The sequence below is a fragment of the Megalops cyprinoides genome, chromosome 5, assembly GCF_013368585.1.
Source record: "Megalops cyprinoides isolate fMegCyp1 chromosome 5, fMegCyp1.pri, whole genome shotgun sequence".
NCBI lineage: Eukaryota > Metazoa > Chordata > Actinopteri > Elopiformes > Megalopidae > Megalops > Megalops cyprinoides.
Window position 1 is genome coordinate 13,496,405 of NC_050587.1, and position 26,424 is coordinate 13,522,828.

The 26,424-nt window shown below is 41.6% G+C and overlaps 1 protein-coding gene across 1 annotated transcript; it reads left to right on the plus strand.

Moving 5' to 3' along the window:
• On the plus strand, window positions 1–26,424 carry LOC118778116 (endoplasmic reticulum metallopeptidase 1). The gene is made up of 15 exons (XM_036529466.1): window positions 1–307; window positions 2,087–2,391; window positions 9,606–9,733; window positions 10,587–10,692; window positions 11,010–11,156; window positions 11,762–11,854; window positions 15,120–15,332; window positions 15,713–15,933; window positions 18,347–18,521; window positions 18,910–19,100; window positions 19,693–19,845; window positions 20,064–20,266; window positions 20,680–20,795; window positions 21,152–21,315; window positions 22,372–26,424. The coding sequence occupies exons 1-15, from the start codon at window positions 36–38 to the stop codon at window positions 22,546–22,548; spliced, it is 2,664 nt and encodes an 887-aa protein (XP_036385359.1). The 5' UTR covers window positions 1–35; the 3' UTR covers window positions 22,549–26,424.

Sequence of the window (26,424 nt, forward strand, 5' to 3'; positions counted from 1 at the left end):
CCCAATCGACGCACGTTGGTGTACCAGCAGTAAAAATGGAGAGTGACACCACAATAAGGCGAATAAAAGCCTACGGTACTCAGAATAATGTCTCGCAACGGGACAGGGATGCTCTGCAACAGTACGGAAACAACGGTTGTGGTGAAGTGAAAAAGAAGCCTGAAGTTAGTTTGTATTTGCTGAGCGAAGGGATCGGAGTTGTTTTGGTTGCTGTGTTCATGCTTTTGCTGTGGGGACTGGTCCATTTATCGCTGCAGCAGCTAGTCATCGGGAAATCCACCGGCGAGTTCAATGCGATAAGGGCAAGGTAAGTAGTTAGTTGCTGGCTAGTTAGTGAGTAATTAGTCGCTAACTAACTCGCTGACCGTCTAAATACATTAACATCGTGAGAGTAATTTGCTGCCCTGCCTTAACATTTCGACGCTAGGGAAACGACCGTCTAGTCTAGGCAACGCAAGCTATGGTTGTGTTTATCATGGAGTTTGCGATCTCGCTCAGGTAAAGTCGTTAGATAGCGTTAGTTACCATGCAAAGGGGAAAGTGACAGCGATGGCTGAGAGTTGTATTTTAAATCTTAGCTATCCACGAAGCTAACTACCTTACTGACAGTCTCACAATGAATCAATCGATTCGACAGCTAGCAGGCGGATCTCCCATGACATAGCGAAAGGGGATGTGCAGTCATTTTTTAAACTTTATATTAGGGCTGTGTATTTGACCAAAGAATGACATGTGGGAGCTAGCAGTGTTTGTTTGGCTCTTAGTTTTAGTTTCCTTCTTATTTTTTCAGTTGCATGGGAAGCAGCTAGCCCAGCTCGACTTAAATGTTGTCTGTACGAGAGGCTTGAATGGCACCGTTGATGGGGAACTGTCCTTAACAAGCTTCACACCAAATGTCGTAAAAACCTTTAAATGTTTTTTTTTTTCAGGAATTTGTGAAAGTCTAATTTAACATATTTTGCTTGACCAAACACATTCATCCGCATCTTTCAAACAATCTAACATAATGACACAGCAGTCCATTAATAATTAATTTACTGCATAAAACTCATACGCAGGGAGCAGAAATGATATTCTGCATTGCCCACTTTGATGTTAAAGGTTGGGTGCAGTGAAAAATATTTCACTTAATTCAAATGTGATATGTCATGTGTCGTTTGTGATTTTACACATTGATGTCGTTACGGTAATGAAGACAGCAAGTGTAACTGTCAGCTGTCTTTATTGGGTACTGCAGCGGTTCATGATTTTGGATTTTCTGAACTGGGCAAGACTCAGTGCTTCAAAACAGGGCCTGAAATGAAACAAAACAAGCATGCAAGAGTAATAATTGAACGAAGAAATTTGGTGCAATCCAGCTTGCAGTACATTTGCATTTAATGGACACATGGAGTACATAGGTGGAAACAACACAGCTTAGTTGCTCAATAATACAGAAATGAAGTCATATCTGCAACTCGTGCCACCGAGATGGGGGGGGGGGGGGGGGGGGGGGATACCTAACCACACCCAAAGTGGTAGTCCTCAGAGACTTCCTCTTCAGTGATGGAGGGGGAGGGGAGTTGTTCTCAATGTCAATGAGCCACAGAATTAGTGCTGAGTGTCAATTTCCCAGCTAGGTGTCAGGTAGCTTATTTTGACTTACATGGAAAGCGCTTCCTGAAGCTTGTGTGCTTTGAAGCTCCTCTCAAACGGAGGGGAAATTTTATATTTCATGTCATTTGTATTTTATGCCTAGCATTATTCTTGTTATCTCCACTCTTAAGGTACAGCTTAAGCAATTGCAAAATACTATGTTTCACATGTCATGCCTGTTTTTGGAAAGCCAATTAAACAAGTGTTCACTCAAGGATACAGTTAGCTAGTGAGTTTGTCAACATGGTGTTATTATACTGTCAAAATAGTAAATGCAGAGTGCAGGGAGTGAAAAAATACCAGATAGCCAATTGGGGTCTTGAGCTATAAAATGAGGAAGCTAATTGGTTTACATTTCCCTACATGTTGTTCTCCTCTCTGGAGTTTTTTGCACCATATGTTCATTCGTCCTTTTGGCCTGATGTCTGACTGAACTCGTGTTGTCTCGCAGAAAACACCTGGAGAAGATCACCAGCGTGGGTCCAAGGCCCGTGGGAAGTGTGGAGAATGAAGTACTGACAGTTAACTACCTGCTTGATCAGATTGAGCACATCCGAGCAGAGACTGCTGCTGGCCCCCACTCTGTCTCTGTCAATGTCCAGCGCCCCACTGGTTCCTTCAGCATTGACTTCCTGGGTGGATTCACCAGCTTCTATGACAAGGTCACCAACATTGCCGTCAAACTGGAGCCCAAGGCTGGGGCGAAACATCTCATGCTGGCTAACTGTCACTTTGACACTGTTGCCAACAGCCCAGGTAGGCCCTGCACCTCTGTTTCAGTATTGTCAAAGTCAGCTTCTGAATTGGTGATATAGGCTTCTTTTATATCCCGCAAAAAAATTCAGCACACAGAAAAGGTAGATTTTAGTTTTTCTTCCAGTGCTCTTTCGTTCTGTCAATCTTCAGTACAGCGGTTTTATGGTTCTGTTGCAAAAATGGTTTATGACCTCTGACATACTGAATTATGGAAAGATTTTTCTGAAACATGGCACAGTTGTTGTCCATACTGGTGTCCAGAGTCGTACTGACTTTGAGGTCATAAGGTCAAAGGGTAAGGTCAGAGAGGCATCTGATTGCTTGTTGTTTCAGGGTTGTGCAGTTACACATTACACATTAATTTTGATTAAAACTGGCATGCATCTTGTCCTCACTGATCCATAGAACACTGTCAATTTTTAGGGTTGCAAGGTCAAAGTTTAAGGTCACAATGTCTCCTGATATTCTTTTCTGATCTCTTGTCTCTAATTAATAACCGTAGTTACCCCTGAAGTACGACCATCAGTGGGCGTCAAGTGGAGCTCGTTTGGCCTGCCTACAGTGCAATGCACAATGCACCTCTTAGTTAACATTAAGTAAAACCATTTCTTTGTAACCTCTGCAGTGATAGTTCCTCATTCCCAAACTGGCAGCATTGGCGTTATTGGTGAGACGTTGCCAAATTGAATTTTTCACAAGATTTGACACACCACTCTCACATTTGCCAAACAGATATTGTTTTTTGCTTTGCATGTGCATACACTTTAATTTTTATTTCTGCATCTACAGTATGTTCTTCTTGTCTCCATTTTTCCATAAGCAACCAGGGCATCAAGCCACATTAACATGCAAAAATATTAATATGAAAGTGTGGTAACTTTAAGGCTTAAATTCAAGTCCATTTGTAAACAATTATGTTACAGTTTGAGGTTTATCCATCTTGATTCTAAAAAGCTGACCTCTGTGCATATGACCAAATTTTAGGAAAAAGTTACCACCCAGATTAATGATTGAGGCCCCTGGACACCTGGTTGGTTGTTAGTGGTTTCCAGAACCCTGTAAATTTTCATGGAACAAGGTCCATTTTTTTGTTTTCTTCTCTGGTATTTAACCTGGTAACCTATATATGCATTTTAAAATGTTACTCACATTATGTCCTGAATTCCTTTAAACCCCTAAAAATTTCCAGGTCATAGAGACTCTTAATGTTTTTTTTTCCTGTTTGCATTTTTGAACCTTTGTTACACAATATAAAGTAGGGAACCTCAATTTTTCCATTAACTTAATGCTAATAAACACAAAGCCTTCCGTTTCTGTATGGCATTATTTGTATATGTAACTTCAAAATTTTACATTGCTAGCTCCTATACTGTTATTTTGGAGTAATTATTTGCCCTCTTTCCAAGGATTGCCTCATGGCATATTTCCAGTTTGCTAGGGCATTGAGCTTTACAGGACATTTTGGACATCACTGCTTTTCAGTCCCCAGCGGACCAATTTAAATGTACTGTGTTTTAAAAAGAACACTAGGACACTTCAGAACATTTGACATATTAAGGTTTTTTCGTTTGTTTCCAGAATAATTATTTTGGTGTATAGTGCTGTATTAAACAAAAGAAGTTTAATAATCACTAGCTATTTATCTTGCACAAAATGCTGAACATACAGGCTACTGTAGCAAATACAGGATACCATGTTACTATAAAAGAATTGTTAGTATTAAATGAATGCATGACCTAAGAGCAAATAATGGACTAAAAAAAACTTAAAATGCCACCCAGAAGAGTCTCACCTCACTGTCCTGTACCTGAAAACTGGTGCTTTCATGAGTGTCAGTGACTCAGCACTGAGAGATGTAGTTAAATGTTTCTAGCAGATGCAGTTTCTAGCAGAAGATGCAGAGTTTCTGAAGTGAAATAAATAATTAATATTAAGGGGCACCAAAATAAGGGATATCAGACTTGTGGTAAACATACAACTCCTCTAACCAAAGAGACAACCCCTATACAAATTTACAGATGTAAAAGGGTTGTAAAAAAATTATGTTGTATTCATCAACCAGTCTTAACACAACAACGATGCAGTTAAGTACTACTTAAAGGTATAGGAACACTGTTCATCTTTGACATTGATGTTATTTTGATATAAGAATTAGTCTCTGTTCCATGTGAGTGTGTGACAGATAATTTAGTGAAATATGCAAATTAGAAGACTGAGCTGTGTACATAAAGTCTCATTCCCTGCCAGCAATGCTAAAAATGTGAGTGTCTGACATTTTCACTTTCACCCACCTTCACCCACTTTCAACACTTTCAACATGTTTCAATGAGCAACAGCGATAAGTCCTATTTAATCCTCATCAGAAGACAATACACTGAAATGATGAAACAAGATGGAGATGACTGTATGTCTGTATGACTCCCCTCGTGTTCTTGATGCAAATGACTGTGCACATTTTCCACTGTTTCCTCTTTTGAGCAATATTATCACAAGTGGGACATAAACATGATTTTGTCAATGCAGAGGCTGTTAGTGGCACAGTATAGAATCACAGTGTCACTGTGTCACTTTGTGATAGTTTTATCTTGAGACACAGCTTTGACTGGATGATTAACTGCTTGAAGAATCCTGACTGTCAGGTTAACATCTGGCATTGTTTGGGCACACTGTTCATTGTGTATACTTTAAGTCGGTAAATTGCCATGTTTCTAAATGTTAAACTTAATCAGCTACAAGACACCCTGTGGACAAATCTTGTGTGCAGAGGAAAATTAAGTGGTTCTGTACCTCCACAATTTACAAGGAATAAAGCCAGAGTTCTCCCCTGAAATACTTTCATTTTGTAAACAGAAGAACAGCAGGTGTGGTGACATCAAAACAGCGCAGAACAAAAGTGAAATATTTCGTGAACACTTTCCCTGTTTTGTCTTTTTTTTGATGCCAAGACACATTGACTTGGGTCTGACTTGCATTATGCTAGCTGTTTTTTAATGAATCACAAGCAGTGGCAGACTAACTCATTTTGTCAACTGTATAATTGCCTGCTTTGCATTAAAAAAAAAAAACCTGAATAAATTGTTGCTGACTTTTCTTCTTTTAGTGGCTGCATCCGAGCTTTGGAATTTTTCTTGCTGATCAGTCAGGATGTCAGAGTTGTCAGGATTAAGATACTTCTGTTTACATATCTGAAAGTTCTAATTGTATGAGGAGCTCTGCATAGAAATGTTGCAGTCAGCTGCATGTGAAATGAAGGACGTGAAGCTAGAAGTTGTAATAATTTTGTTAAAATTTCTTGTTAAAAACACTACTGTGAAATGTATTCAGTGCAGTTGTAGCTAGGGTTGGGCGATATGGCAAAAATATATCACGATTTTTTCAGGCAGGATCACGATCCGCGATCTTACCACGATTCTTTTTCATGTTGGTTTTTAAGACTATTTTGCAAGTTACTGAACAGTACAACCAGACTAATTTCCCTACTATAAATCAGCTGTTGTAGCAAAAACTGGACGTTTTGAATTTTGTGTTGAATCTTGTCGCGGCATTCGGAGAACAGCCGTGGAATGGCCGTGTTGGAAAAATATTTGCAGCTGGGTATCTCGTACCCTGGATCTACCTTGAACTATTTTTAGCAGTCTTTTGAAGCCCTCATTTTCTACGGTTTTTATGGGAATCATATCTTTGGCCAGGTAAAATGTTACTGCATCAGTTACCTCTTTCCAGCGCTTACTTTTCCTGTCATACGGAATGCCTTTCTCAAATGCCTTCGTTATTAAGGTGTGTTTTAACCGAACGCGACGCGAAATTTATGAGTGACGCGACTGCATGAAAATTCAATGGCAGGAGTATGGCGTCAGATTTATGTCAAAAGTCGCAAGCGCAGAAAACATTCTCGCGAGTGTATAAAACATTCTCATGCACAAAGCAGCCACCACGTGCGAGAGTTTCTGCTTGGCGAGTGCTGGAGGGCATATGCGCTCGCGCGGGTTAACTCTGCTCGCACGGATCGACCTGAGTTTTGAGTTTAGGGCCCTCTTATGATTGGTCACACCCACACGACCTCCTTGAACCTTAATTGACAGCTTCCATGAACTGAACGACAGACAGACACTGTTCGGCCAGAGGCTTGTTATTTCAAACAACTGAGTCCTGACAACAAATTCGGAGTTGAGGACACAGTGGACGGAACAATGGCGGTGACACTTGAAGATTTACATGTAAGTGATACTGCTAGCTGGCTTCGTCTAACAACCCAGCAATTTGAATAAATAAATGAATAAATGTAAATGTAAATGTAAAATAACAGGCCTCTGACCAAACAGAAGCTGTCAATCAAGGTTCAAGGCGGTCGTATGGGTGTGACTGCGTTGTAAGTGACCAATCATAAGAGGGCCAGTGCCTCCCTTGGTTTCCGCCCCCAAATTGTCAAAACTCAGGTTGATTCGTCGAGCAGAGTTAACCCGCGCGAACGCGTATGCCCTCCAGCGCTCGCCAAGCAGAAACTCTCTCGCGCGTGGTGGCTGCTTTGTGCGCGAGAATGTTTTATAGGCTTGCAAGCATGTTTTCTGCGCTCGTGAGAATGTTTTCTGCGCTCGCGACTTTTGGCATAAATCTGACGCCATACAGGAGGCGAATGGGCGGTGTTAATCGCGGTTTATTGGTGTGTCGAAACGGATTTGGCTGACAAAACAACTTTGGATGCGTGTATGAGCCATAGAACTGCAACTGATAGAATGTGCACAGTAGCACGATACTAATGATCTCTCTGTAAAGGCAGATTGTAGAGACATTTTAAGCCTTCACGATCTAATATCGTCATATTGCACACCCCTAGTTGTAGGCCTAGCTGTGGAAGTCTCATAAATAATCAGATAAATAGTTTACCATATTGGCTAGAATTCAAGGTGTTTTTTCTTTCTCCAGTGCTACCTGCTCTATATTTGTTGATCATTGAGGGAAATGTGAGATGATGGCACAGTGTGTGAGACATGTTGACAAATACTACATTTTTTAAAAAATTATGGGGAAAATGATATTTTTGTTCTTGCAAAACACATGAACAGATTTTCGTGTCATGTTGAGTTTCATTTCCTTTGTATTGTATTACAGACATGACCTCTATCAGGTTGCTGACGGCTTCTGTGGTGACTTAGAAAATGTTAATTTTCAATATACAACTGCTGAAGTTGTACTTTTTTTTTGATTTGGTAAAGTGCATTTTCATTGTTTTTCAAAATTCCCTTCAGTTCAGTTCAGTGTGAACTCACAGCATTAACCTGTTGGCTGTGAACTCTGCAGTTGCAGCTGATTTGTGGGAACACAAAGAGCGATCTGTTCACATTAATAGCTTTGGCACAGGTTTGCAAACTGGCCCTGCCTGAACATGCTGCCTCTGCCATTGGCTGCTGGTCCACAACACACTGCAGGGAGGCCACAGTCACGTGACTCAGCCTTCCGTCACTCATTTTTCCATGCTATTTGCATTCACCAAGTACTGCATTAGCTTCCCTCAGTGTCCTTCTGGTACGGGGGTGCCTCTTAACCCCTACAGTAAAGCATATCTTTCTTTCTGCTTGTTGTCGTGTTAGATATTTGCAGGTTGATTTAGTCATCTGCCATGTATCTTGACTGACAGTTTCTCTCATAATAAATGAGTTCATTTTGCTGATCTCTTCAGTGTTGAAGTCATTTGGTAAAATCATTTCACATGGGCTAGGATGTCACAAATTCCTACTTGGCAATGAATTGGAAAAAAACCTGCTAGACAAGTAAATCTAACTCAGGACTCAATTCCATGAGCTCTGAATGTTGTTTTTCCCCTCCACATTTCCCTGACATTACGTGTTGGGGTAGGAGGGATAAACCCAAAGCATTTAAATTTTACAGATAATTTTGTGTGTGATGTTTTTTTTTGCCCTCCTTCCTCAGTGAAAACAGCACTGATTAAAGAGGTAACCAGAGGAGTAATACTTAAAAACAGTTGCTTGATGGTGTGACAGCCATTTCTACAGTATAACTGAGACTGTACCATATATACAGTAGCAGTATACATGTAATGGTATAACCATGTAAATCCCCAAAAGTAAAATATTTTTCACAAACTTGACTGCCTGTACAGTGTTAAGAAGGGCCTAATGAGACTGTTGTGCAGTTAACCTTATTAACCTTCACATCATCTCTCATATAAAACATGCAAAATATGAACATTCGAACAGAGAAATGATGGTTCTCTTAAGGCATACTACCCTGTAGGCCTCACTCTCCAAATGGCCGAGATATTTAGGACTTTAGAATGCTTAGGCCTTGTTTGAGCTTGGAAGGAAGACCTCTGGGGACTACCTAGATGCTGCACATAGAATACCAAGAATGTGGTGTAGATAGACATGTTGGGCAGTGTATCAAATAGGATTTATCTCCTCTGTGTGGTGATGGGGATACTGTGCTATCAGTGGTTGAATATTTTGAATTAGATTGTAAACTGAGATCCAGTCTTCCTGTGGTATAGTTGTCCTGTAATTAAGGTCACATGACACTATTCACAAAAGGAGTGTTTGGTTGTGGAAAGTGTCCTGGTTCTGTCAGACTGGGCTATTTATCCCCCTGTTCAGGTTGAGGATGAGTAACACCAGTTAAGGAGCCTTACCTCTCCACCCCTGTGTGTAGAACTTTGCGGCCTGCTGTTCATCACCCAGCTGAGTCACACATTGAAGTGAATAATCCTATCACAGGAGAGCAGATTGCAGACCGTGCAAGATCCTTTTATTAGTAGGCCGCCATGTCCAAGCCAGCTGAGGGCTTCTCTTTTTAATCTCAGCCATCACTGAGATACATACATTTTTCAGCATATTTTCACTATATTTTATATTTCTGATTGTTTGTTGTACAATTCAGGATGTATCTCAATTGAAGGTGTAGTTTCCATGTCCTCTCAAGAGAAATGACAGAACTAAAACACACAAGCTTTGTAACAGCTGTGTGCAACATGGAACCATTTGGGCACTATTGCATGTTTTATATGTTTAAATATTAATATATATCTTAGGTTTAATATACTTATATAATCACCTCACCGATAAAATATAAAATATAAGAAGAGCTTAAATTAGGTGAAACTGCAGGGTCAGAGTTGTGCGCCCCTGTTGCAAAGCACCCTGGGGACAGGAATCTGAGCACTCTCTGATTGCATTGACGCTGTGTCCATCACCTGTTTGCAGGAGCAAGCGATGATGCGGTCAGCTGTGCCGTTATGCTGGAGGTGTTGCACTCCCTGGCCAACCTCTCCACACCTCTGCGGCATGGGGTGGTGTTCCTTTTCAATGGGGCAGAGGAGAACATACTCCAGGTGTGTGGTAAAACGTGCAGAAGGCCATACAGAATTTCAGTCTGCTGCATAGCATTTAACATTAGACATAAAAAAGCCATGGCGTGGTTTCAGTTTGCACGGATTCTGTGCTAAATAAAATTAATGTATTAAAATTCTTTACGCTGAAATAATGTTTTATTTAATTTTTTCTGGTCCACACCTTAGGTCAACATACTCTTAAATATTTAATATACATTACAGACACAGAGTTCTTTTCCACTGCTTTTGTTCGTTGTTTCCCTTAGTACACATCTGCTGGAATGCATTTGACACACTTCTTGCTTCACCCACCCACTTCCTTTTTCCTGATCTCAGTTGTTAACGTTGCCAAATAGATATATAGGAGTAGTACCTAACCTTGATAATTCCATCAAAACTCGGCCAGATTCCCTTTAAGAAATGCATGTAATATACACAAAATATAAGACATTTTTCATATTTTTCCATTCTATGTAGCATCACCATCACTGGTTTCTTTTGAGGTGTTGCTATATTTTGGAAACAGCCCAGAAGTATAGGCACCGGTTGGATTACATTCTTTACTAATGGAGTGGGATTGTAAATAAGGGAGAAAGTACCAGACACCACCGCCCTGCTCAAGAGCGGAGGCTGATGTTGAGTCTGACAAAAAAAATTCTTCTAGCATAGACAGCAGCTTCCCAAATCCATTTAAACACTTGCACACTATACCATGAGTTTTGTCCTGTGCCCTTCCGTCTGAAGGCATCTGTTAGAAATCTCATTGTGTGTTACCCATGAACCATGGCCGTTAGCTTATCTGAAACGCTCATCTGCTCATGCTGTGCCGTCCTGTTCTGGTTGCTCTGGTCAGGCGAGTCACGGCTTCATCACGCAGCACCCGTGGGCAACACAGGTCCGAGCATTCATCAACCTGGAGGCGGCAGGCGTGGGGGGCAAAGAGGTGGTGTTTCAGACAGGTATGTGCGCTGCTGCGAGAGTGAGAATCTGTTCAGTCTCATCAGTTGCTGAGCATGCTTTCCTCAGGGAATGTAGAATGCTGCAGCAACAGAAGCAGGTGGAAGAGTCTGTGTCTGTTTTTGAAAGATCTTTGAGTTTGCAGTGGATTGAAAAGAACTGTAGCAAGCAAGCACATTAGAGAATCACAATGTTGCCTCATGCGTTTTGAAAAATACCACTGCTAAAATGCTAACTGCTAAAATAAATTGTGCAGATGGTGCAGATGTTTTAAACATTTTCTTTTTCTCTCATCATCTCCCTTCCTCTGAATTGTCAGGACCTGAAAACCCCTGGTTAGTTCAGGCCTATGTGCATTCAGCCAAGCACCCCTTCGCCTCTGTGGTTGGCCAGGAGGTCTTCCAGAGTGGGGTGATCCCCTCAGACACGGATTTCCGAATCTACAGGGACTTTGGGAATATCCCAGGTAAAGCAGAGGATGTGTCTCTTGTGATAACATCAGTGTTTCTTCTTATTGTTTTACTGATCATGCCATGACTTAGTTTGCTTGAGTCTTGTGTAATATCATCTCTTACTGTCATCTAAAAGGCCATTTAACTTTCCCTGGTATGTTCTTTCATCCTCCTGTTTGTATCTTGTCCTGTTTAAAATTCCATGTTAAATGATTTTGTAATCCCATTTTATCCAATGCAATAATTAATTCTTGCGATGTCATTAAAACATAATATTTAGTTATACTTCTTGTTTGGTAATTTTTCCTGTCATATTATAGTATAGCACATCAGCTGAGTGTCTAATTTAATGGTTGTGGGATTTTTCCACTCATTGTAATTCCTACTTTGAGTTCATGTAAATAAACTCACGGTAGACCAAACAGCTGACGCTCATGGAGTATGAAGTAATATTATGACTGATAGCTTTAACAGATTTACATAACTGTAAATAAACTGGATAAAAAAATTCAAAATGTCCCTCCCCCACCTCAGACATCAGTCATTGCAGCAGTGGGTGTACTGATGCGTGTCATTTCTCTCTCTCTTGGCCTGACCCTGGCATGCTGTTCCTGTGCAGGGATCGATTTGGCCTTCATTGAAAATGGATTCATCTACCACACGAAGTATGACACTCCAGACAGGATCCTGACGGAATCGATACAGAGAGCGGGTGAGTCTGAGCTGGCAGAGCGACCTGCCTGTCACTGTCCGTCAAGCGCGGGTCATGCAGAGCAGTGCTTACTCTCGCCAGGCCTGACGCATACAAAGGGCAGCCAGTGTCACCCAAGGGCAAAATGTGAAAGAGCTGGATGTGTTATCAGGGTCACGCTGAAAGTCATGCTTATCCAAGCAGAGCTGAGGAGATTGGTATGTTTGAGTGTGGCACTGAAGTCACTCTGGTTGATTTGCTGTAAGGTTAACTGTAGGGCAGTGGTGCCTGGGATCTGCCTTGGCTCTGAAGTGGCCTGAGCACTGCGGTTATGTTTGTGTGAAACTGCCAAAAGCTGAATGGATGGAAATCGCAGCAGGGGACTGCTGAACCCTTGTCGCTATCACTCTCCCCTCAGGCACACACTCTACGCTCTCTTCTCAGAAATACTCAAGCACAAACACTACTTTCCTCTCAGCAGTACTCAAATACACACTCCACATACTCCACACTCTCCACTCAGAAATACACACACACTTCATAATCTCCTCTCAGAAATACTCAAACACATGCTTCACACTCCCCACACTGTCCTCGCAGAAATACACACACGCTCCATAATCTCCTTTCAGTAATACTCACACATGCTACACACTCCCCACGCTGTCCTTGCAGAAATACACACACACTCCATAATCTCCTCTCAGAAATACTTAAACACACACTCCACATACTCCACACTCTCCTTCCACAAATACTTAAACTAACACTCGACTCACTAATACATTGTCTGTTTGTAAGTACTCATGTTACGCACACTTTCCAACCTCAATATAAACACTGTAATAACGGTTAGATGCATTACTTTTCTGAAGAAGAATCAATTTTATCTTCAACAAACGTTTTTCATCTGCTGTTTCCTTTAAAAATGGCTGTTGTCATTGACTGGAGTTTGCAGGAAGAGACCAACCACATCTGATGTGTATGCCATAAATATGAATGGCTACACATGTTCATATGACACTAGTTATACCCTTGTCTAGCCTAGAGTTTGTCTTCCTCTTACAGAAGTGGTGAGTGAGCCTGCTTGATGTTTCAGCATCAGTTCCGGTATTTGGAATTTGTTTTTCTGTGGTATTTGAAGTTAAATTATTTTCCTTGTGGGGAAAAAGAAAACCATGAAGTGTTTGATCAACTGAAAGCTGAACTGCTCTGTGTAACTTTGAAAATTTGAAAGCTATGCTTCCTCGAATTTGCTGGAGAAAAGCACCTCTCGCATCACAGACGTTTCTTGGGTCAGTTTGCTCAAAACTTTCAAAAAATATCTACCCAGTAACAGGTTTGGCTGACTAGCTGGTAAAGAGAGAAGTATGGCATAAAATGTACCATTTTCCAGGAGAGAAAGTTTAGATTGCAAGGGACACACACCACAACCAACACTGATCGAATGTTTTAGATGAGAAATGGCTACAAGCTGACAAGCAACACAGACCAAACAAATGTTGTTTGTTGGGAGGGGGAGGTGTTGGGCTAGCATGTAGGCATCTATAAATGATTCATCTCAAACAGCACACTATGAAGATTGCCTAGACAGAACCAATTACATTTTACTAAAAACTTATCCTTTAAAACAAGCTATGTTGAACAATAGCCAAGTGGTCAGAGAAAACAATTTTCAGAATAAAGGCAATGAAATCTAGCAGGAAATGGTAGGTACAATATTATGGTTGGGCAAATACTGATTTAAATTAAGTATCCATACGTAGGGTTGGTTATCGTTTGGGTTTTTTCCAATACCGGTGCTAAAGCGATATTTTTGAAACTGTACTGGTGCCTAAACGGTGCCTGAACCGATACTAAAAAAAGCACAAAACGATAGTCGATGACATTAAAGAACAGCTTTTTTAATTGCTAAGGCAAATTTGAACTTATATTATTTGAACAATATATTAACCCTTTCGCACGTAACTTATTTTTATCCTATGTAGCGGGTGTTACATTACATGGTTCGTTATGTTTTCATTAGCATTATTAAGCTTCTCATAGTTTTCATTTTTTATTTGCTATATTTTTAAACGTTAAATTGCTGTTTCTTCAAAGCTAAAATTAGCTAGAATTTTTTTTTCCAATAATGTATTCGCACTGGTTTAGCATACGTGCTAAATGGCTAATCACACCGGTGTGACTGTACGCTCAAAAGGGTTAACTGTTAACAGTTACTTACATTATATACTTACATATATAAATATAAACACAAAACACTTAACAAATTTACATAACAAATTCACATAATAAATAAAACCTAACCCAACTACAATAATTTAACACTAGCTTAGGGCAGGCATTTAAGTGGCACCGAAATGAGGGACTGAAATCTGCGTTGCATTTCGGTCCAGTAGATACCGGTCGCATAGGAACGGGTTTCGGTACCCAACTCTATCCATACGTTTATCCCACATGTATCTCAGCATACCTTAATAGGACTGTAAAATTCATCCGTTAGACTGAGACAGATTGAGACAATGGCCTGGAATCTGTTTTCTAACCCTTACCCTAAACGGTTTGCTTGTAACTAGGCCAGCACGAGTAACACTGGTAAAGTGAGTGAACCTATTTTCAGCTCTGTGGTGGAAAATTGGTATTTTGGCTGCAAAGGTCTTGATGTAGGTTGGGTGACACTTGCTATCAAATGCAGTGTAACTGGGCCTTAGGTTTACAGGTGGAAATGTGAGATTCGGAGGCTTCTCGGCACTTACGCCACAGAAAAGTGTTGTGTAATGGGGATCAGTTTGCATACAAAAGGGGCCCCAGCACAGCCAAAAGCTCTTTGTTTGTATCAAGTGAGCAGAAATGAATGGAAATATCAAACATAACCAGAACAATTGGACTCTATGTACTTCTAGTTAAGAGACACTATTGTCTCCGAGTTTGTTTTGAAGAAAAGTAGGAGACGACACACTGGGATCTTGAATGCCACACAGCAGGAGATCTCTTCAGTCTTCAGAGTTTACAGCCTCTTTTAGGTGTAATAAAAACAGATATTGTATAATCTGTCAGCAAAAAGAGCAGCAAGTGATGCTTGGTATTGTATGAATTTGTTATCATGTACGCTGCATTACATATCATGTTATTATTTAAGTCCTTTAAATATAAATAAACAGGTCCGGCAATATTTGCTTGCATATAAAGTGTATGAGTAAAGCCTCTTTGACAAAAGAGGTTTTAAATGTAAAAGAAAAGGTAAGCAAAGTTCACTTGTTTCAGTTGTTCATGAATGCCCCCTCAGGTGACAACATCCTGGCAGTCCTGAAGCACCTTGTCATGTCGGAGAAGCTGGCAGATTCCTCAGAGTATCGCCACGGCAACATGGTGTTCTTTGACCTGCTGGGTGTCTTTGTGGTGGCCTACCCAGCTCGTGTTGGAACCATCATTAACTACATGGCAACCATGGCAACGTTCTTCTACTTGGGCAAGAAGTGCTCTTTGCCTAGCAACGGGGGTAGGTACCTGCAGGGTGCACCAGTTTATTTTCTGTAAAGGTTGGCAAAACCACACACACTGCATATTACAATGGAAATGTGAGGGAGGCAGATAAGAGGAAAAAAATCACAATGCCCTGTTTGTTGAATTTAAAGTGTTAAGTTCATTGATCAGTGTATCCTGTGTGGAAAAGCTATTTTGTTTAGTTGGAGCAAGTTCCTGGTTCTATCCCAGCAGTTGTGTACCTTTTAGCATTTAATTAGATAGTAGCAACTGTCCGATGACCTTTTCACCAGTCATTTTAACTTAATTAGCCCTAAGGAAACTGTGCTGCTTCTGTATAGGCTTGCCAGTTGATGCAGGGAGTTTGACAGAGTGTCTGTGTGCTCCGTGTGACAGGGGGCCGGTACGTGCGCGAGCTGGCCTGTGGCACCGGGGTGGTGATCCTGAGCTGGATCGTCACCCTGCTCTCTGTGCTCATTGTGGCCCTGCTGGTGTCCCTCATGGGTCAGTCCATGTTCTGGTACAACCACTTCTACATGTCAGTCTGCCTATACGGTGCTGCCGCCGCTGGCAAGATGATCCTGGTTCACACACTGGCCAAGAACCTCTATTACGGGGTGAGTGCACCACCACTCTCAGCACTCTGCCTGCAGCTTCTGCAGTCACATCTAGTTATAAAAGGATGTAAAGTAATAAACCCTGCAGAAAAGTTTTTTCTCTCATACCACAAGAGCAGTTTGACCATATATTAGCCCGTGTTTTAAGACTTCCTTTATATGAATTTCCTTAATGTGAAAATGTTACTTAAATATAACAGCCACGATTGTATAAATGTGTTTTGCCCCACTTCTGTTAAAATAGGAATCCACACAGAAGAACCCTTGTTTTTTTTATTATTAAGCAAAAAAACAATTCACATTTAAATGAATTTGTGGCTCTGTAGCCACCTTCACAGCAATCAAAGTCTCATACAAAGCTCTGAATATAATGGAGTTTGTAGGGGACTGGAAGCAGAGAGGAGTAAAGGGCTCAATGTACACTATATGGACAAAAGTATTTGGCCACACCTGTTTTTCAGGGTTTGGGCTAGGCCCCTTACCTCCAGTGGAGGGCAGTCTTAATGCTTCAGCATACCAAGACATTTTGGACAATGCTATGCTTCCAACTTTGTGGCAACAGTTTGGGGAAGGCCCTTTTCTATTCCAACATGACTGTGCCCCAGTGCACAAAGCAAGGACTATAAAGACATGGTTTGATGAGTTCGGTGCGGAAGAACTTGACTGGCCCGCACAGAGTCCTGACCTCAACCCCATCGAGCACCTTTGGGATGAACTGGAACAGAGATTGCGAGCCAGGCCTTCTCGTCCAACATCAGTGCCTGACCTCATAAATGCTCTACAGAATGAATGGGCACAAATTCCCACAGAAACACTCCAAAATCTTGTGGAAAGCCTTCCAAGAAGAGTGGAGGCTGTTATAGCTGCAAAAGGGGACCAACTCCATATTAAAATATATGTATTTGAATACAATGTCATTACAATGTAATGGTCGGGCGTCCGAATACTTTTGTCCATATAGTGTATGTTCAGCTGAAACGTGCCAGAGTAATAACATGCCTATAAAAAGTAGCTTAATTGCATAGCCATATGAACATGCTTGGATGGATCAAACTAAAATTGTAAGATTATGATAGTGTAAGATTACTGTTCTGTTCTAACATGTCAACTTGTGTGAAGTGTGAAATCAAGTATTCATTCATTTGGAGAGGGAAAAGGTAATGCTTAGAGTGAGGAAATATGGACATGCTAAAGGAAGAGTTCTTTGCCACTTTGCCACTGTGCATTTTATTTAGATACCCATTTACTTGTAAGGTAAAGTAAAACTTATAAGTACACGCTTTAGATTTTTGTGGATAAAAAGGAATCCACCCATAGTTAAGATGCACCAAGCACATATTTTTTAGATTAGCTGTTTCACTTGTAAAACATATGGCGCAGGCCTGAAAAACAGCAGCAGTTAGTTGTGTTACAGACAGGTGGTGTTTGCCATTTTTCCTGTTCATTTTCTCATTCCAAGCCAAGGCATTTGCCTGTCCAAGCTGCTGTACCAGTCCTCGTGTGCGATTAATTTCTCTGTTCACTGAACTGAATCATTCTGAGCCACCGAGCTCATCTTATTTCCATGGGCCAGTATGTCTGAATGAGAATATTGATGTTATGGATGAAGTTACAGGACGGTGCTTTTCTGAGAGTTGCTTCTATGATTTGCCTAATTCATGTTTGCAATCAAAAAACTGACATGCCCATAAAGGGTCTCAGATGAGCAGTTCAAGGTAACCTTTATATACTGATTATTTGTATATCTCATACATTATATTCATTTACACTACATCATTGTTGTTTAGCAGACGCTCTTATCCAGAGCGAATTACATAGGTTACAATTTTACATGTTATCCATTCATATGGTGGGAAATTGCCTGTGGCAAGTCTGGGTTAAGTACCTAAGGGTACAACAGCACCATGCCAGTGGGGAATGGACCTTGAAACCTCTTGATTATGATCCTGCTCCTTTATATGTTGATAGGATTTATTTTTTTCTTTCCATGTTTATGACCTTCTGATGGGGGTGTGTCTGGACTAGAAGACAGAAATTGAAGTTTGTCTGCATATTTGGGTAGCAAAAGCATGGGCATGGTTTTCCTACTGTCATGTAGTTTCACTGGTAGTGCTCCTTTGGGTTAAGATGAAAATGAGCTGTTAGCAACTTCTGTTGCAGTGCATCACATATATCAACATTAAGTTAAGCACTGCACTTTGTGCATGTCAGAAAAATGCAGATATGTCTGATTGCAGCTAAATTCCTGCCAAGAGATCGCTTGTTCAGATGTAGGGTGTGTTTTGGATCAGCCCTGAGCTGCAGTGCCGGTCCCCAGAGACAGGATGGGTGGCTGAGGAAATAAACTGCCTGTAATGTAGAGCTGTGTCATGTAACACGTGTAACACAAGCCGTGGCTTGTCGTGTTGTGCAGAGCGTTAGGCGGCTGGAGCTGGGGGAGCTGTTCTTCGACGTCAGCTTGCTGCTCTGGTGCTGCTCCCTGGTCTACCTCACCCAGCAGGGCCTCTGCTCCGCCTACGTGCCCATGCTCATGGTGTCCTTCCCACTGGCCACCAAGCTGCTGCTCACCCAGGAGTTTAAGCAGAGAGGTGAGACGCTGCCCCAGTGAAGGGGGTAAACCCCCCCCCCCCCAACACTCTCTTTCTTTCACATCTTTATTCCTCTTCTGTTCCTGTCTAGATGCTTTATATTTTCGTTTTCCCTGATGTGTATTGCCTGCTTACATCTGTGATTTTCATTTGCACTTAAAGGTAAACAAACATGTTTGGAAACGCACCAGAGAAAACCTGACCATAGATACCCACTGAGCAACCTGACGGCCATCTTGTCTTGATTTAACTGGGCAGTGGCTGAAATTATACACAGAATTGAAATATAGACAGGGTCCTATAGTCTTAGTCTTATCCTAATTACGGGCAGGCTGGTGTGGAACCAGGAAGTTGCCGCTTGGCTGAACATCTCATCTCTTTGTTTAAGGTGCGACGGTGAAGTACTCGGTTCTGTACCTACTGGGTCTGGCACTGCCCTACGTGCACTTCATATTCCTCATCTGGGTGGTGTTCGAGATCTTCACCCCAATCCTGGGGCGCAGCGGCACGGAGATCCCCCCAGATGTGGTGCTGGCCTCCCTTGTCACCCTGGGCACCATCTTCCTCTCCTCTTTCTTTGTGAGTTCAGAACGGCGTGGCATCCTTACGGCACAATGGCCATGCCCTGATCCTATCCCATTTCTCACACTATGAGCAGAATCCTCATATCCTGTCTTATGAGCTTTAAAAGGCCCTTAGAGCTGTTCTCTGGAAAAAGATCCGTAACTTAAGTTTGTAATTATCACATAATTGAGGTTATGATAATTTTTCTAGAAAATAGAAAATAAATATTTGATGTTCAGCTCTAAGGAAAGTGCTCAGTAATTCTCTCTATGCTGATACCATGTCAGTCATTCAGTAATTCACTTTGCTCCTTGTGGAACATATAAGGCATCCACAATTCTCTTCCATCTCTGCTTGACTTTTGCAGCTCTTTGTGCCTCTCCCCACTACAGATGATACCATGTCAGTGCTGGCATATAAATGCTTGATATATTCAGCCAAACACTTATCGAAGATTTAATCTTCTCATAATAACTCACCAAAAAAGTATAGTGTACATGTGGCGTGTTTCACTTGGTTAGCTTCTCCACCATTAGATATGGCGACCAAGTCTTCGAAACCTTTTCTGAAGCTTTTGTAAGGATCCTTTTCTCTCCTGCTCTTTCAGCTCCACTTCATCTACATGGCCAGAAGCACCAAATGGATTTTGGCGGGGCTCGGCACCATCTTCACGGTGGTTTTCATACTGGTCTCCTGCGGCTTGTTCTTCCCCTACACGGCTGATCCGGCCAGCCCACGACCCAAACGGGTCTTCCTTCAGGTAAAGCAGCATGAACTGAATGTTCCTGCCAAGTGGCGTTGAAATTTAACTCGGCTTGAAGTGCAGAAGGTCCCATGATTCGATAATGCTGTTTATGCTTAGCCCCTCATCAGTGGCACTTGTGAGAAGTTTAGTAAAAGCTAGATCAGTATGGCAAATAGAGCGACGCAGGTTACACAGGGTTGAATTTTCAGCGGATTTACAAATGTCGTCTCCAGCACACCACACGCACCTTCCACGGGCTGGACGGTGAGGTGGAGAGGCGGGACTCAGGCCTGTGGATCAATAGCTTTGACTACACTGGAATGCGCTACATCACACCGCACATACCGGAGATCAACGAGACCATCCGGACCAAGTGCAAGGAGGACCTCCCCTTCTGCGGCTTCCCCTGGTTCCTGCCTGTCAAGTTCCTTGTCAAGTGAGTCTGGGTCAGCTAGGCCCCAATTAAACAGTTGGTGTGAAGCAGCCAGTTGGCCTTTATTTGGTCTTTACTAAACTAGGATGTGTTCTCCTGGTTGGGAAGTAGGGACGATAAGGAATTGTACAGTTTCCTAATTTTTGTTTCGTCACCAGTTTCTTTTGCCACATACTAGAGGATTAACCATGTCCACATTGCTGCAAAAGAAATATTAATTTACATTTCATATTTACATTTGGAATGAAATAAAGGATTGTCTTCTAGGCAGTGTAAGCCAAATTTTATGGATGGAATCCCACAGTAATTAACATTTTGCCCTCTGCTTAACCTTAAAATGGGAGACTAATTATTTTCCACTTGATATGAGAGTTCTCCTATACTGTAGCAGAACACATGGCACATTTGTTTTCTAGGAAAAATTGGTACCTTCCTGCCCCTGAAGTGTCACCAAAGTCCCCCGTAGAATTCAAGCTGCTTTCGAAACAGGAGACGGACTGGGGTACAACTAAGATGACTTTTGAAGTGAAAGGTAGGAGGCCCTGGCAGCTCTATGTCTGCTTGTGTAATTGTATTGGTGGTTTTCTCATGCAGTAACCAGCTGCAGAAACCTGCTGAACGTGTCCATGCCCTCTTTGTCTTAGAGCTAATTCACCGTCACAGACACCCCCCCTGTGAAAAAGTTTAAAAACCACCTCTGTGTAGAGTTAAGAATGAGACTTGAGTTATTACATCTGTCTGTTTCCCTGGAACAAAGGCCCTTAGTCAAGGTGGCTATGTGGGATCCCAGCCCATTGCTTTGGTCAGTTAATAAACAAATGATGGTTTGGATCAGGGTTGGCACTGATGCCTGTCTGTCCCTCTGTCCCCTAACTGTACCCCTTGCAGGGCCCAGCCACATGTCCCTCTACCTCATGCCCCACAGTGGGGCTGTCCTGTCCAGCTGGTCCTTCGGAGATGGGACGCCACAGTTTGACCTCAACGGGGAGTACTTCATATTCTACTCCCACGGCCTCGAATCTCCGGTCTGGAACTTCTGGTTTGAAATACAGGTACATTTGTGGCAAGTCTTGACTCTTTGGTTTTAACTTATTTTGAATATCTAACAGTTTTGTTTACATAGGTTTAGAGCTGTGCATTAACAGCACAGGAACCGTGACCAAACTTGTATTTACATGCGCATTTATGTGCTTTACATATATTTGCATACATCCCAAATGATGAATACTGATTCAGATGAGGACATGTGTTACAGATATTTGGGTATTAGGTTGTATCTATGAGGCTATAATGGGGAATATATTTATAAGGCTATAACAGGAGAATGAACCTAGTTACCCAGTCCCAACTTTAGGTCAGTTCAAGAAATCAAGTTCATAAGTTATGTGAACACCATTGATAAATAATGCTAAATAATTGATAAAGATATTTGTGTCTCAGTATCAGTAGGATTAAGTTTTAGGCATTAAGAGAATATCCTTAGGGGTACACACTTTGAACTGGGAGAGGCAATTTTATCTCTTATCAACAGTGGTCGTACACCAACAGACATACTGAGACACTGACAAATGCAGCATGTTAAAACGCTGCTAGCTGTGAAAACAACTTTACCTTTGCACTGCAGTGATTAGCGCATTGTTTTGACACAGAGGTAATTAACAGTTGTGGGGTAAACCATGTTTGTTGCTATTAAAGCAATATGTTCAATGAAAAATGTAGTCTTGGCTTGGCTGCCTGCATTTTGCATGCACTTATGTGAAAAAGGAACAAAGTAACCAGTCGTAAACATTCTACAATGACTGCAAGCTCTAAAAGGAACATGTGGCTTTGTGCCCCATAACACTGGGCAGCAGTGTAGCATAATGGTAAGGAGCAGGGCTCATAACTGAAAGGTTGTTGGTTCCTCACTGGGGCACTACTGCTGTACCCTTGGGCAAGGTACGTAACTCACAATTGCCTCAGTAAGCTGTATAAATGGATAACATGTAAAACTGTAACTTGTGTAAGTAGCTCTGGATAAGAGTGTCAGCTAAATGCCAGTAATGTAATGTAACAACTGTGTGTGTGCCTGCATGCGCGCGTGTGTGTGTGTGTGTTTGGTGTTCTAGCCACCCAAGTCTCCAAACCCCTCAGGACCAGAGGGGATGATCTCAGTGGCCATCGCATCCCACTACTTTTTCGGGGAAGATCAGAAGACGCCCCAGCTGCAGGAGATGCTGCAGAGGTTCCCGGTGTGGGCCTTCCCCTCGTCCTGGGTCAGCACCTACCACATGTACCGATACTGAGAGCCTGGAGTGGCACCCACTTCCTCTTGCTCCACCCAGCACACACATGCAGACGTCCTCCATCCCAGCTCACCTCCAGAGACATCCCTGTCACTGTGTCAATAGGGTAGTAACAGTGGAGCCGTGTGAAAGCCAAGCCAGAATTAAGCCTAGTAATTTCTGACTAACCTACTGACAAGGTCGTCTTTGATGCATTCATTTGTTTTATACTCTCTTCTTAATCCTTAAGCAACACAGATCGCTTTGCATGTTTGCCATTGTTCATCTATTGTCTTTCAGCGTTCCCTTGGAACAAGAGTAGTCATTTATGTTATTCCTCTGAGGTGTAAATGTCAAAGTGAATACCTAGGGTCGATATTTCTACTATTCTGTGGCCTTTCACAGGCTAAGCTTGAGAGTCATCAAAGGTGGCATTCTGACAGACAACAGGAAATAAGTGCTTTATTTGTAGCTATAGGCCTTTGCACGATGTGCACACTGTAGTAGCTACGTTGCAAGGATCTTTTAACACTTCTCTTAGAAGTACAATTGACGGTTTTTTACTGAACTGTAAAAAGAGCAATGCAACTTGAATGAATGTGGTTTGTAAATATTAGCGTCAACTGTATCCTGTGAACTCATGCTCAAACCAGCACCCTGTGATCGTAGCTGATGTAGGGTAGATTCAGTGCAACAGTTCGGTTGAAAAAACAGTAGAAGTTGATGGAATTTTGCCGTTCTTCTCAACCCTTAAACAAGCAGAGTTGCCCAAAGACAGCTTATTATCATTTTAGTAAGTTTCCTTCTCTACACAGGGTATCCAGGACTACTGTAGTTAAAAGGGCACTCTGATCAAAAAATATTTTTCATTTGTGTTATTACATCAAGTATGTGTGAACTATATGCTCTTTTGTCTGTAACTGAGCATTTCAAATCACTTCCTGTAAGCTGAGAATTAAACCCTCCTCTAATAAATGATGCATGCTGGCCTTACTACAAGGTAGAGCTTCTCATTACAATGAACAGGAGAATACAAACCTTTTAGGAAAAAAACATCACATTCTGATCACTTAAAAACACATAAGAATCAAAAAATAAATACAAAAGTGCTTTGGGAGTTTATGGTGTCTTGTGCATGGTAACAGCTTAATTGTTTAGAAATTGAGTGAACAGCAAGGCTCCATTCACACGATTTTTGAGCATCACCTCTGGTTTCATTTGAGCATCATTTTAGGTATGAATAATTACAGTTTTATATTTTACACAATGTGTAGGTATTTAGGTCTCCTCCTGAGATGTGCCAAGTCATACTCTTGTCAGGAAAAAGGAAGTGGGTCGGTTCAGCCACAGCTGCATATAAAATGCATTTCAGCAGATTTGTTACACAAGATGGACCAGAAAAAAAGATTTTGACATTATCTTCAGTAATCTAATTTAAAGGGAGCGCAGAATCTGTGTAAATTGTGATTATACTGTATTGACCCTTTTCCAATAAATCTTTTTGTTTCTAATTCTTATTGACATTCCCAGTGTGGAGTGGTAGATCATATGCAATCACCATGCACAGACTAACAGATACACTCAGAGGAAGAGCATGATTTAGCGAGTTATATGTGGGGGAGGGTGAAAGCAGATTTTTTCCTTTCTTTACTTCTCTATTCAATGTAATGAAAAGCTCTGCGGTAGCAAGGCCAGCTTGCATCATTGTCTGGTGGAGCAGGGTAAGGTCCTTGGCTTAAGGGATGCAGTCCAGAATGCTCAGTCATATATGTAAGAACTTTAAATTTGAGAATATATGTTATAATAATATTTTTACCTGAGTTCTCCTTTAAAGTGAACCCTTTTAATATCCCAAGCAAAGACTAATTTGGGGATATGAAAAGGCAGGGTGATATTAACAGGGTATGTTTGGAAGAATGGAACACTGTGGAGTGGTTAAAAATGATGAGGAGACATGAACTGGTTAATCTGTGTGAAAATGCATTAACATTTCAGTAACATCACTGTGGTTTAGCTCCCCCACCCTTGCTGCTTATAGCAGCACACTGTTTCTTTGAGGTTGATGCTGGTTACTGGTTCACAAGGGCCTCTCTGGGTTTTTCCACAGAGATGGAAGGAGGGTGATTTAAATCTGAATGAGAGAGCACATTGGCCCCTCTGTTCTGGAGGCGTGAGTGTCTTGAAATTTTTCACCTGTGACCTGGATCTTTTCCCTTCAATGGGGAATCAGCTCAGCCGAACTGCTGCCACCGCTGCCTCTGTGCTCTGCTTTTTCGACTGTGTTTATGTGTTTGTGCGCCACCTAGAGTTGGACAAGGGCTAACTCGACGGTCTCATCCACTCGTCTACCAAGCAGAGTGTGCATGTAGGTAGCCACTCAGAACAGAGATTTGAGTGCGCTTAGGGGGGAGGGATAGAGAGGGAAGCGTGTGTGTTCTGTTACCTCAGAGTTTGTGCTGCATTTAATATCCTAAGAGGACAGAGCCTCTCTCCCAAAGTACAGCTGCTTTCCATGTCCTTTTGAGGAACACTGTTTAGAAGAGTAGACCCATTGATGTCACGGTGTGAGGCGTGAGGACATACTTTAATGTGCACTTGATTAGTCCGTACACTTGAAGGCCTCTAGTGGACATTCTGTTCTGGCGAAAACATTTAACTCCAGACCACGGAGGTCCCACGTGGACCTGTCCCCTCACCTCCTTTGTCTCCTCAAAATGTCTTCCTCTTCCTGTAACTCTGTGTAACCAGTCTCGTGCTATACTTCACTGTGAACCGAGTTCAGTCAAAACTGCGCGTGTGCATCTGTTGCTCCGCGTTTAAGAGAAACGATGCTTCTGAACAAATCTCAGCCTGATGTTTGTGAAGGCTTTGCGGTTAGAGTGTGAGTCAGTGTTGGTTAGCAGTTCATTACAATGTCTCTCCGCTTGCGGCAATGTACAGTATTGTGAGTGTTCCAGCACAAAGTGGCTGCCCTTATCCCACATTGGAATAGTCACGAAAGTTATATCTGAACTATGCAAGTGACCGCTTTTATGTTGGTCTTGAAGCACTTCAAACGTAGTGGCAACATTGCAATACAACAGGAGTGTAAATAGGCGTGGGACATTTTCGACTGCCACTTTTAGGGAGTACATTGAGTTCACTTCATGCCTTTCACATTATTCAACAGCATGTGCTTTCAGGATGGCCGCTGCAGAGAAAATGACTTCCCTTTCAAAATGGGATTGCAAAAAAAAAAAAACAAAACACAGTACGAGTAACACCAAGCCTTGCTTTTATCTAGCTGTGTATCCAAGTGGCTGTCCTCAGCCAGCTAGGTAGCTAAGATTAAGCTAACAGTAGTAGCAATAGCAGTAGCGTGTTATAAGCATTCTTTTTGGGCTTCCTGTGACTTTTGCTGGCAGAGGATGTTGAAAGCTTAAGGTCATCAAAGACTGATTTCTACAAACTGCTTTATGACTTTTTTCCTTAAATGCCAATACGGTTTTCTTACTACCCTCTGGCTACATGCACTTACAAATAAATATATTTATGGTCATAGCAAGGACTGGACTGTACAGCATTGTTTTGTAGAATAGAAGTGAGGTTTAAATCTCTATTTTTGTCATATCCATTGCTGCACTTGCAATGAAAATTCCCAGCATCTTTCTCTCATAGTATGCATGTATAGAAATATACAAGAAAGCAAAATTATAATGAAACTTTTATGGATTTTGCCATGTATGAAATTACTCATATGTTTTAGGATAGCTGCACAATAGAATGAAAAATATTGAAGGGGGTCTCGCCGCTTTGGTGTATGGCATAAATATTAATGTTTATTAATATCTGTCTTAGTCAATAGAACATTTCCAAAGTTAATAAAAAACTTAAAGAATTCTGAAGTAATAATCACCA

Bases quoted from the DNA above. Each gene is read 5' to 3' on its own strand.
- LOC118778116 (XM_036529466.1), top strand. From the start codon at position 36: ATGGAGAGTGACACCACAATAAGGCGAATAAAAGCCTACGGTACTCAG. The intron at 11,855-15,119 runs GTGAGTCTGAGC...ATGCCCCCTCAG, and splicing joins GGAATCGATACAGAGAGCGG to GTGACAACATCCTGGCAGTC. The intron at 20,796-21,151 runs GTAGGAGGCCCT...TACCCCTTGCAG, and splicing joins GATGACTTTTGAAGTGAAAG to GGCCCAGCCACATGTCCCTC.